The sequence below is a fragment of the Drosophila mojavensis genome, unplaced genomic scaffold (genome assembly GCF_018153725.1).
Source record: "Drosophila mojavensis isolate 15081-1352.22 unplaced genomic scaffold, ASM1815372v1 contig_74, whole genome shotgun sequence".
NCBI classification, from domain to species: domain Eukaryota; kingdom Metazoa; phylum Arthropoda; class Insecta; order Diptera; family Drosophilidae; genus Drosophila; species Drosophila mojavensis.
This window is the reverse complement of record NW_025318899.1, coordinates 925357-938688: the sequence shown is the minus strand read 5'-3', so window position 1 is coordinate 938688 and position 13332 is coordinate 925357. Positions and strand designations below refer to the sequence as shown.

The window sequence follows — 13332 nt, the reverse complement described above, 5'->3', positions numbered from 1 at the left end:
AACAACTAACAACAATCCACTATTAAACTGGAAGCTGAACGAGCATTACAAATGATTTCAAATATTTACAAAGCTTCGAGCAGCTCGCGCTTAAAAATTCTGCGAAAGCAACTTCAAGGTGTTTGCGTTGATTGTTTTGTTTGTGTCGTTGTTGAAGTAGTAGTTGTTGTTGTTGTTGTGCTAATTTGTCAGTGAGTGATTACTATGGTTGTTGGTGCTGCCGTTGCCATTGTTGTTGTTGTGATTTGAACCTTTTGATATGATGGAAATGGAAACGAGCCGCGAAACCATTTTATAAATAAACTGCATGCCATGATAAAAATAGAATTGCCAACATGAACAACAGCAACAACAATTATAATAATAGCAATTGTTGAGCTTGTTGTTGGTTTCGCCTTTTCGCGTAATGAGTATTTCTGTACTATTTTTTGTAGCTTATTTTTTCGCATATTTTCAACCCACACGCGACTCACTCAAAAGTCAACGACGTCAACAAAATCATCATCATCAGCAGCAACAACAACAGCTGCACCATCATTATCATCATCTACTTGATTGTCATTATGATGAAGCGTTGCCCGGAGCACGCTTGAGATACTCTTAACTATTTTTATGGCCAGCCAATGTGTTACCAATTGCCACTGCCATTGTTGTTGGTGTTGTCGTTGTTGTTGCATTTTGTGTGCTGCATTCGAAAATAGCTTTCAAGTTCGTAAACGTGGCTAAAAATAGTTAAAGACAATAAACGAAGCCCAACTGTTTATACATAATTGAAGAATAACAAAGTGCTGCTCTCATTGTTGTTGTTGCTGTTGTTGTTGTTGTTGTTGTTGTATCCAGTTTCATATCTTTGGCACAATAACCTGCTGTGACACGAGCGCAGCACATGAAATGACCAGATATTATATATAGAACTAGTCGAAGTCGAAGTCGAAGTTTAAGTCGGAATTGAATTCGAATTTGAATTTCTAATTGGCCGAAAACATGCAGTTTACGAATTGATCGTTACGAGTTCATAAACAAGAGTTGTTGCACGCGCTGTGAATTAAGTTAAATTTTTGATCGCCAAATAAATATATTCGCAGTTTCTTTAATTGCTAATTGAATTGTTAATTTCTCTGTAGAACAGGACTGCAGCACAGACAGAATGGCAGCAAGGCTGACCTAATATACGAAATATGTTTGCCTTGACACAAGAGTTCTTCAATTCGTCCTCAATTTCAGCTAGAGCAAGTAATATAAAACAAATGACAAATTTGGGATATTTTAGGTACTTTTTAAGATTTATATGTCAGAATTTTGACATTGACTTTAACATAAAATAGAAAAAATAGAAAATAAAAATAAAAAATATCAGAATAAATCATATTTTCATCAGAAAAATGTTCAAAAAAAGAAAAAGCAAAAGAATTTGTGAAAAGTGAGTAAATCTAATCAAATGGTGCCTACATATAAAAAGTAAAATGCATTTGCGTTATGCAAAGGAATTAAAGTCAAATATAAGAATGAGTGGAATCTTAATGAAGTTATGCAAGCTATCAAGCAGTACGTGTAAGTAATTGTATAGCTTCAACACGTAAATTTCTAAACATCTTTATTGAACTAAGATAATAGCTCTTAGTTCTTGGCTCGCGCAAGCCAACACAATGGCAGTCACATAAATTTGAGTTTTTGTTTTGTTTTTGATTTGTTATTTATTTATTTTTGATTCACAATCGACTTTGATCATTTGGATGATTTGCATTTTCAGAATGAACAGAGAGTGAATAGATATATCAACCCACAGCTAGTTTGTTTATTGTGCAATTTGTTATCGACTGGCAGATATGTACATGTATACAGATATATAAATAGATACATATATTTGATATCACCTCACTGCTGCTGTTGTTGTTGTTGTTGTTGTGGATGCGAAAATAACAAAACAAATTTGTTAAAAACTAAAAATACATTTATCTAAAAAAAGAAGCAGAGCCTCGCGAGAGAGAGAGATACACTTGGAAGATACACAGATACAGATTCAGATACACTCGCCTATGGCAATTGTTGCACAATCAACTTTTTGGCTTCGCGACTCAGCGCGGTTTTACCTTGAAAAGCCGCAGAACCCCAAAAGCAACAACAACACCAGCAACAATAAAACCTAAAAAACGCAAAAGCGAAAATGTAAACAAATGTTGACAAAACAAACATTGAACTGTATTTTTTGGGGACTGTTCGAGGCACAAATCCCAGCCAGAGCACCCACACACTCACACAAACATACACCTGCTTGACTGTGTGTGTGTGTGTTTGCTACGCATATCTTCCGGCACTTAGTTTCGCTTACCGAATTGACCAAAGTCGCTAAAGAAATAAACAGAAAAAGTGAAAAAATGAAAAACAACAAGAAATAAAACCCCCAAAGCGGAAGTTCCTCTAATTTCAATATGGCGGCCGCCCCGTGACGTTTAACACAATTGCTGACACAATTTCCGAGATTTATTGCCAGTAAACACACACACACACACACACATGCACAGAGATAGCGAAATATGGCGGCCAAAGAAATTGCTGCCTGACGAGCAAAAAAAGGAAAAAAGATGAAGCGGAAAGAGGCAAAAATAAATCAAATGAAATCGATGATTTTCCTTTTACCGTTATATTATGTCATGTCGTTCCGGTTGGGCAACAAGGGTTGCGCCTACATAGTATTTGCGCGAACTTCTTATTGATAAGAGCCAAGCAATTGGCCAGAGGGCTCTAAGCTCATCTGCATTTTGGTCTTGGATCAGCTGCAGAACTTCATAAATGATGCGGAAGTAAAACAATAAGAGGTAGAGTGAGTGGGAGAGTGAGAGAGAGAGAGAGAGGGAAGTAGCAATTGTGCCTTGGTTTCCATAGACAGCTCTCTAAAAAAAATAAAACATAGCTTGCAAATTTTCATTTGGCTGTCAGAAAATGACAAATGAATTTTGAAATAAGCGCTCGTATCCGTCTGATTGTTTGTTTTCTCACCCTCGCCGTCTCTCTCCCTCCCTCTCCTCCACTCTGCCACTGTCCCAGTCTCTGCCTCTAATACCCTGCCTTGACTACAGCTCGGCAGACATATTGACGGAACTGTGGTTTCTCTATCTCCCTCCCTCTACCTCCCTCTCTCTCTCTCATTCTCTGCTCGACTGTGTGTGGGTTGGCAGACGGTGTCAATGATTGGCATTGAGCAGAAAGTTAAATTGATTTCAATGCAGCGCAATTGAAAAGCGCAGCGCTCGCTCGCTCTGTCGTCCGTTGGCTGGTTGGTTCGTTCGTTCGGTTGCTGACTGCGCCTGACATTTGCATATCGAATGGCAATTTACCGTTCCACTTGACAGATACTGCCGCACAAACGGAATGAGATGCATATATACAAGCATACATACATATATACATACAGATATTGGGAGATATTTATTTAAGCACAACTCTCAACTGTTTTGATTGCTTTAAAAGCTTCTGTGGATTGCGCATAAAAAGTCAGTTTGAAATCAACTTGAATATATTTTTTAGAATGAGCTTACTAATGCAAAATTGGCTAAGGCTATAATACCTTACATATATGAAATCGGGATATTAATCTGAACCTTTATTTGCTCAACTTCTGCTTCGTTTCATGTAACCCGAATTGGCAACTACTTACATTGCTTCTGTCCCGCCTTATATATACATTCCCATTTACATGATTTTAGGACTCCATATTCCGTGGTCAAAGTCTCAGCTAATTGAAGGCGCATTCATTTCCTAATGGCAACTCAATTCGTGTTAGATTTCTTCTCTCTCTCTCAGTTTAGAGCTCTCACTCTAGAGCGGTCAACTTATATATATCCCATGCATACTACATATATATCCTATACATATCTAACTAGCTCTGTCACACAACTTCTGTCAGCTCTCGACTCCAGCCTGGCGCAGGCATATTTTTGGAAAGCAATTTGATTTGCAGCAACTGTACCTTAATTTGTTCCTGGAAATGCTTGCACGTATTTTGTGCATTTGCCAAGTTGAGTTGACGCGAATTTTGGTGCCATGTGGCACACGCAGGTCATTTGGATCTAATTTGTTTTGGGCGTTTGGGCTATTTCCTGGTAATCGACTCGCTCGCTGGTATTCCACCAAATTATTGCAATTGACTTCATTTTCATAATTTTACACAAATAAGTTTTTTATGACCCAATTATGGGAACTTCCGCTGCAGCCATAATAACAACAATAACAACGGCCCGCGAATAGCCAATTCACGTTGAGTCCTTAATTCTTTTCATTTTCATTTTCATTCTCTCACCTGCCGCCCCCAGTTTTTTCCTTTTTTCTTTATTTTGTAATGTGCAAATTATTTACAGCCAGAGCGAAGGATACGCTTCCTGCTTTTTGCTTGTTTGTTATGGCAAAACATGTGAGAAGCCGCCAGGCAAGCCGGGCAACTGTTTTGGGGTTCGAGGCGATTCTAATAGCCAGCGGAGTTTGGAGTTTGAGCCACGTTAGCTGGTTGGCTGGCTAGCTGGCTGGTTGGCTGGCTGGTTGGCTGACTGCCTGGCGCCAGGCGTGAATTTTCTCCATGGCAATTTTTCTCTGGTCGCCTTTTTAAGTGGCCCGGGCGCGACGGCTATAACGAGCCAAGCAAAAGCCAAGCCAAGCTGCCGACTTGTTGGTAAATGAGAGTAAATGCAATAATTGCAATGTTTATAGCATTAGTGGGCAACGTAAATTGCAGCTAGCGACCAGACGACGACTGCGAAGACCAGGCCAAATCGACCGTCAACCCATTTTCCACAATTCTCATTACCATTTGCATATGCACTTATACATGCATAAGTTACACAATGTGTGTGTGCGTGTGTATGGGTGCCTTTGGGGGCGCCAAACAAACCGTCATAATGAAGTGCAAACGGTTACGGATAGATATTTTTACCCGCCAAACTCAGTTGGCGGCGCAAGCCAATGGCAATTAGACACTCATCCATCCATGAGGCAGGCAAGGCTTTTAAAACTATTCTGAAATTAACGGTAATTGGAAAACGTGGAGCTGAATTTAAGCACAAATACGAATTAAACTAAGAGAAAATGTCTATCACTTCTCATCTGGGCGTGGACATATAGCATTTTTAGTATATCTGTTGAGGATCTGAATAGTGGGTACTTTAATATATAGTTTTGGTCTTTAAAAAGAGCTATAGCTAGCCCTAACTTGCTTAAGTCAAATTTATTAGAGTGCAGCATATTGTTGATGGAATCATATTGCTGCCTCTCTTGACCCTGGCGAAAAGTTGCTCCTGAGCTGCGTGTTGCTTGTGCCAGCAATTTCGGGGGTGTGGCGGGCCGGCTGATAGGTGGACTTAGGTGGCGAGTCCTTTCAATCCTTTTCTGGCTGGCAGCATAATTTGCATTAATTAATTTGTTGGCTCATTCATTCAGTCCAAACATTTGCTCGTTCATTAAGCGGCTTTGCGCAGTTGTTCATCCCAGCTGCTGAGAGAAGTTTCAAGGCAATGGTTGTTGTTGTTGTTAATGTTGCTGTTGTTGTTGTTGTTGTTGTTGTTGTTGCTTTCTTTGTTGTAGAGCGCAATCGTGTAGGAGGAAACATTTCCCTTTCAAGCTTAATTAAGTTGGTCGCTTGGCTCAGGCGCTGACGTTGAGTGGGTGACGATAACAAAGACGACAACAACAGCAGCAACACTGATGATGGCGTTAATAATGATGATAATGCCAAAGCCAATGATGAAGTTTACTCTGCTTGGCTTTTAAGGGAAATGAAAACGAAATGCTGCCTGCCTTCATGTCCCCTCCATGTTCTATTTGGAGAAAGCGGGGGCCAGGCACTGCGGGTGGGGGCGTGGTCGCTGAGTATGTCTGCATGGGCGAGGAAGTGGAATGTTTTTTCTTTTTTCTTTTTTCGCTGAACGTGACGGAAATTGAATTTCCGTTTCTTGGGATGACACTGCCGCCAACGTTGTAGCACCAAGTCCATGCCATTGCCAATTGTTATTGTTGCTTGTCGTCCGATGTTGTTGCTGCTGCTGTTGCTGTTGCTGTTGCTGTTGTGCTGGAAAGTAGGCGAGTGACGCATGCGCAACAGCAACAGCAGCAAACGGCAACGCCAACGCCTAGCCGGAACTGGCTGAGCAACTGACGACTGGGTCATTTTGAACATGGCATGAGCCATTAGCTCATTCTAATTAGTAGCTACCTACAGCAGTTCCATTTCGACGTTGGCATTCGCCACTCTAAAGTAGTTTTCTTGGAGCACCAAAAAGGGGGCTGGGCATGATTCACGAAGCAACAAACACGGCAAAGAGCCAATAAAATACTAAACAGATCATAAATATAGATGGGATATGAGTTGAAGTTGAATTTGTGCAATAAACTTTTGCATACATTAAATATCAATAAAATAAAGGGAACGTGTATATAGGCAAGAGAGAACTAAGTGAGCTTTGATTACAATTAAATTTATTTATAAAGCATTGCCGAATCATATGAATTCTGGATATTCGAATCGATCATCAGAAATACTCTTACGAAATGTTGCTCTCGTATACCGAACTGATTTCGATCTATGCATAAATGTCTTCAGCTCTGACTCATGCGTAAACCTCTAGAAAAGAAACCCGAATAAGTTGTTTACGATTTGGCTTTGCGTATTTTACGATGGGTTTTAAGATGCCATCAGTGGAGAGTGCAGTTAGCGATTTATAGCTAGTGAAACTGTTTGGCAGTTGAGCTAAAATATTTTATTGGACTATCAATAGCGCTAGCTAATACTGAGTCGGGCATAGCTGGCTTTACGACTATAGGGTATGTGGCGATGCGACAGCCAATGCGAGTACTTCCCATAAAGACGCTCAGATAAACATTCGCAAGGCATTCACATTCCACCAAATTGTTGGCAGCCTTTTTTCAATTCTTGCGCAGTTTCACGAGACTCGAGTAAAAGCAACAACAACAACAGAAACAGCAATAACAACCTAAAGCGAGGCCATGGCAATGCCAAGGGGTCAGCATCAATGGGCCTCCAATCTGTAGCTGCAAGATGGGAAGATGAGAGGCTGGGAACTAAGGCACAGCAGCTTCAGTTTTTGAAGAGTCGAGAGAGCCTCAGGCGCTCAGCGCAGAGCAGCTCAGCTCAGCTCAGCTAGCAATTGCACTTGTCTCTCGATGCGGTGAAAGATGCTGCTGAAGTAGTTGTCGAGCGAGGCAGGCGAGTGAGCGACAGCGAAGCATTGCGATTTCTGGAAGTGGAACCTACAAAATCTGCACATGTGTGTGTAAAAATCTGCACAGTGGAGCGAAGCCAACAACAACAGCAGCAGCAGCAGCAGTCGGAACAACAGGAATAAGAGAAACAGCAGCAGAAAGAAGAACAATAACAGCGCCAGCAATGAGCAATATGAGCAATATCAGCAACAACTGAACCTAAAGCGGCAACAGCAACAGCAGCAACAACAGAGCAGCAATATTAACAGCAGCAATATGAGCAATATAAGCAGCAGCAATGTGAGCAATTTCGGGAGCCACAACAGCAATGAGAAATATAAGCAGCAGTAGCAATAGCAACAACAGCAATGTACAGAATATCAGCAGCAGCAACAACAACTGCAGCAACATCAGCAGCAGAAGCAGCAGCAACTTACGTGGTAATATGAACGTCCGTTTCTCTTAACTCATTTTTATTTTGTTTTGCTGATGTTGTTGTTATTGTTATATGTGCTGTTGTTGTTGTTCTTGCACGTTCTTTGCCGTTGTGTCTGCCTGCCTGCCCGCGTGCACCCGCCTGCTGGCAGCAACTGCGGCTACAGCAGCGCTTCACCTTGGCTTGCTCTTGTTGTTGTTGTTGTTGTTGATGTTGTTGCCGTTATGGTGGCTCTGCCACTTTTAGCAAAAATTCAAGCAAAACAATAATAACAACGACAGCAACAACAACTGCAACAACTGACAGCGTCGTGATGTTTTATGGACTTTGGACTCGCGTTTTTTCCAAGCCCCCAAAAAGGCAAAAATTTAACGACGCTGGCGCTGCATGAAAAATGGAAACAAGAAACACCAACAGCAGCAGCAACAACAACAACAACAACAACGACAACAACGCAAAGCATTCGCATGCAACGTTGATACAGAAACAGTTCCGTAAAGCTGAAAAACAAAAATGCAAACAAGTCAGCAAGAAGAAGAGGAAGAAGAAGAAGCCAAAAGGCAGAAAAAAAAACTCAAAGAAAACAAAAACAATAACAAAGAGAGGAAAAAAAGAGACTTAAGCTGTTTGCGAAGTTGTAGATAGAGCAACAACAGCAACCGCAAAAATAACCTCAAAGCGATTAAATTTAAAGATAACGGATATTATGTAGAAAATGAAAGAGACAAAACAAAATATAAATAAACCTCAACTGAATTTTTAGCACTTAACAGAGGCAAAAAGGAAGCAACACACGAAAACATGTTGATAAAGTTTGATACAAAGGAAAAAACACAGTGGGATATTTATAAGTTGAATAATGAATATATGTGGGAAACTATTTTGATTGAAGTAATGACGGACTGACTGATTGGACTAACTGCATGGCTGGGAAATGAGCAGTGCTGGGAAATGTTGTGTGTGTGGGAAAATGAATGGCGAATAACTATATTTTAATACATAATAATATGCTCCCTAAGAATATTTGTGTTCCCCCAACTCTCGTTGCGCTTTTCATGATATCCCTTTCGTAAGAGCCCAAATGAATCCGTCTATGCGGCTCTCATATATGAACATGCTGAGCTGGTATTCCACTTCTTTTATATTCGTCAATATATTCTGTTCATTTCCGTTCATATAAATTTAATTTATCCAAGTTTTAATTGAACTGGATCTAGTTATAATTTACTTTATCTACACTCTACCTATATAATTTACTCTCTTTTCATCTTGCTCTCGCAGCTGACATATTTTAATGTCCTTTCTTTTACTAATTTGTTTAAGATATTATTTTTTGTTTATTTCGTATTATTTGCAAATTTATTTGTATTATTTTTAATTAAATATATTTTTTTAATATTTTAACTTTTTTTTTTTTAAATCTATTTTTATTACAGTGAATACATAAAAAATGTTCGGTGAGTGATTTTATACTTCTTTATATAACTTATGTTTATACATTAAAATTTAATATACAATTATTTACGACCAATAGTTTGTCTGTTAAACCATCTAAGAGTCTCTGTACATCTGTGTCTATTTCTTCCCCTTTTACCATCCCTCTGTAAATCTACCCTTTTGCTAAAGGCCGCCTGTGTTGACATTTGCAGTGCGCACCTATCAAATGTTTTTGTTAGCATTTCGATATCCGCTCTGTGGTTTGCCATTGACAAACGCAATTACAATCGGATGCGCACAATTGGCTGGGTTGACCCAGCCACAGGGCCTGTCCTTTGTAAGCCATGTTTGATTACCTCATTTCTGGGCCGAGCTGTGCAGCTCACAATGCCAGGCAGTAACATTACTGCGAGTGCAAAGTCAATTCCGTCTCACAGCGCGTATGAGTAATAACCAACGACAGTCAGCCAGTCGAGCTGGGGCTACGTATTGGGGGGTTGGGGGTTGCTGCTGTCAACTGTGGTATGCAACGTCGCCAACGTTCAATATCTAACGGCTTGAACAACTGGGAGCTGCGCTGCACTGGCTGGCTTGTCATTTGTTTCTTTTGGAGAACACGCAAAGTAAATAGTAACATGTGCATTACTTGGCATTCGTCTTGGCTCTCCACAGCCTCCCATCGATTGCTCCACATTTAACGAGAATAATTGCAGCGCCAGCATGGCGCTGCTGCACTTAACCCCCAACCAAAAGCGAGCTGAGGGAGCGCAGTCTTTGAATGTCTTTGATGAAATATTGAAATTGTTGAGCTGTTGCTGGGGTCCAGCCAAACGGACAAATGCACTCCACACATTCCACATCTCAGACACACACACACATGCACTCATATATATGTACATGAATCTGAGCAAAGAATCTGAGACTGCCACGTGACGCTAGAATTGGCCGCTTGTTGGGCGTCAAGTGCCTCGTTATAAATTGCCCAATCTAAGAGCAAGGGAAGCACATTTTTAGTGTAAATAAATAATGATCTCAGCTCTCGGCTCTCGGCTCTCAGCTAGCATCTCTCGTCTCGCATCAGTCTGCCAATTGGCCAAACAGTTAGGCACAACTGCAGCACAGCATTGCCAGTTGTCCAGACACTTAGCTCATTGCCAGTCCCGCATGGACGCAATCTCGGCTGATAGTGTGGCTCAGCTCTGTGTCTGTGTGTTTGTGCTGACATTAGAGATATTCCCTTAAATTGAAATTTTACTGTGCAACATCAAGGGGAAAATTAGCAGAGCTGATTTTGATTTGCTGTACTTATGAAATCGATATATATCGGTTGTTTTTCATCGGCAATTAATCGCAGCACACTTAAGGCATAGTTCAGTATCCGCTGACAATAGATAAAGACTGATTGTGAAAATGCTCGTTTCTTATTCAACTAGTTTTAGTTTCTTACAATTTTCATTTAGTTTGCGGCTATCGATTCTTCTGTTCGAGTGCAGTTGCAGTTGTCTATTGATGGAGAACACTTTTTATTATGCTGATTGGAAATGTACACAGACCATATATATATGTATTTCAAGCATTGTTCAAGTGCTCTACAGTTGGAGTCCGATCCGTGGCAGACGAACGAAAGTAACGGGGCATTAAGTGTGCCCAGCAGCCAACGACTGCGAGAAATTCTGCTTCGCAGCTTGTGCAGCGATGCGTTTGCAAATGTTGTAGCAGGCAGATGGACAGAGGACGAGGGGAAGTGCACCTGCCACATCGATGCCCGTTGCCCGCGGCCCGTGGCCCAAGTCTGATTCTGAGTTGCTCGAGCTCGAGTCACTGTCTGGCAATGCGCCTTGTCTGAAATTTGCGACCTGCCACAACAACAACAACAACGTGCAACAGAGCATGGCAATCGTCGCTGGAACTCTGGCATGCCCCCGCAAGATGCGACCGCAACAGCCAGAGGGTTGCTCTCTGGCTCTGCCATTGCCACTGCCACTGCCATTGCCTCCGCCTGTGGCCAGAGCTCAAATTAATTTCATTATTCTCGTTGGCTGGAGTTTCTCTTTTGATGCGTGATGAATCACAGCCCCGCACAGCACGGCCGAGCACAGCGGAGCGCCAGTGGCTAGCCGGGCAGCCGGGAAGTTGGCAAGTCGGCGGCCAGTGGTTCAGTGGTGCTATGTTGGTGGCTCGACCGACGCAGTTGGCGGTTTCTTTGTGTGGGCGCTGCTTGGCGGCTTTCGCCAAAATCTATGCAAACTGACCACAAATCACACAAAAAACAAAAACAAGAAAAGTAGAAAGAAAAAGTCCGTGAACAACCGCAATCCAAATGCGTTTTGTCTTTCAATTTCTTTTAATAATTATTTCATTCGAGAGGTCTTGAGTCTGGTTTCTCGTAATTGTATTTTTGCAGCTGGCTACAGCTGGAGCTGGAGAGCTGACCCATTTCTTTTGCGCCAAGCCAATTCACATCTTGAAGGCTAATCAATCTCTTTGGCATTGCATACATAACATATTGTCTAGTGGGCAATGTTTGAGGCAATGGAATGTATATAATAATAAAATTCTTGATTTCAAAATGAATAAATTGTATGAATATTTAGGATTAAGAAGTAAATAGAGTAGTAGATAGAGTAGTAGATCAAGCATCAGTGGAAATAAATAGCTTTTCAATTAAGTTTTTCTATATAGGTAGACCAGGTATCATAATTATAATTAATAATAAAAATCGAAGTAGCACTATCATATTATATACCTTCTCATCTAACCAAGCACTCAAACATTAATTGACTTCAGCTCGAATTTTCATACGCTCAACGCAATTCACATTAGTATTGGTAATTAAAATGTTGGTTATTTGCTGTCTAGACACTATTAAATAAATAATATTTAATATTTAAAGACGCTTTTTTAATGTTCGTCAGCATTTTGTGCTTTCACCCTTTCAAATGCCACTTAATAAATATTGCGTATACGCCTCGCTAATTGAGCGTAAAATGTTGTGTTTAATTTAAAATGCAACTCGCTGCATGCATTTCAAATGCAACAGCCGACAACAGCAGCAGCAACAGCAGCGACAAAAACAATCATCAGTGCAGAGAGCAAGAGCAGCATGCCTTCATAAGCTACACACACACTCACACACACAGTCAAAAAGCGGGTCAGTGTTGAGCGCCAAGGCCGAACCTTGCCAGCCAGCCATTCAGTCAGTCAGCCAGCCAAAGTAGGGCGTCAGGGCGGCTGCTTGGCCCCGAGGTAGGCGTGTTGCTCGCTGCTCGCTGCTCGCTGCTCGCTCGCTGTGGGCTGGCGACCAACCCAAAACCCATAACCCAAACCCCAAGCCCCAAATCCAAAAGCCAAATCCAAAACTTAATTCGCGTCGACTGCAACGAGCCCCAGAGCCGAGCGACGAGGCGTCCAACTGGTTACAGGTTGGGCACCTCGTATGGTCCGTCGTCGTCGTCGTCGTCGCTGTCGTCGTTGCTGCCGACGTTGTTGTTGCCTCCGTTCGGCAGCGGCTCGTTTGTAGGCACGTTCGGTCGCTTGTTGTTGTTTTGATGATGTTGTTGCTGTTGCAGCTGGGTCTACGTCGAGTTGTACTCGCCAAACGTAACGTAAACTTGGCGCCAGGCTGTGAATGCACTCGGAGCGACAGCACTTTGTCAAGATCTTTGCAACAGCTTGAATTCACACATAGCTGAAATCTAGAGACACTATCAAAGTAGTCCATGGATAGGCTATAAGTAGCAGCTGGTCTATAGCTGGATTAACACTTGTAATTTACACCCAGTTTATAGATAGTCTACAGCTAAGCTCTAGCTTGCCCATTGCTAGCCTATAGTTAACTCTACAGGTAGCCAGGAAAACTCTTCAGAGCTTATCTATAGTTTTAATCCCTATGAAATACTTGAGATAATTTCAACGTGTCAATAGAAAACACTTCGAGTATGTGCTTATGTTCTTCAAGTTTCGTTATAATACTTATAATAGACATTGTATAACTACGTTTACAGTGATGCCTAGTAGAAGAGGGCTTCGTTAAGCATATACTTATTTATTATATACTTTCATTCATATGTTCCCATTAGTCGTATATCGGAGAGTGTACCTACTAGTCGTTGCTCCGACCATAACTGTTTTTGCTTGTTTTTGCGCTGCAATTGAGACAACGACAACAGAGGGCACGTAGTAAACGCGACTGCTGCATTCGATTGCGATAGCAACACAAACAGAGAGAGAGAGAGAGAGAGAGAGAGCGAGAG

General features: G+C 41.5%; 1 protein-coding gene across 3 annotated transcripts in view; it reads left to right on the top strand.

Annotated features, from left to right (window-relative positions):
- Window positions 1–1317: 1317 nt before the first annotated feature.
- The window catches only part of LOC116804681 (trypsin I-P1-like), a 63963-nt gene continuing 51948 nt past the window's right edge, over window positions 1318–13332 (top strand). The window contains exons 1-2 of one of the 3 annotated variants that reach the window (XR_004364688.2): window positions 1318–1551; window positions 9079–9099. Coding sequence is in view for 1 of the 3 variants with exons in the window: in XM_044009841.1 (XP_043865776.1) it covers window positions 1464–1551 (88 nt within the window). In the remaining 2 variants the exon portion in view is untranslated. The remainder of the gene's footprint in view (window positions 1552–9078; window positions 9100–13332) is intronic. The other 2 variants (XR_006357578.1, XM_044009841.1) reach the window with 2 other exon arrangements.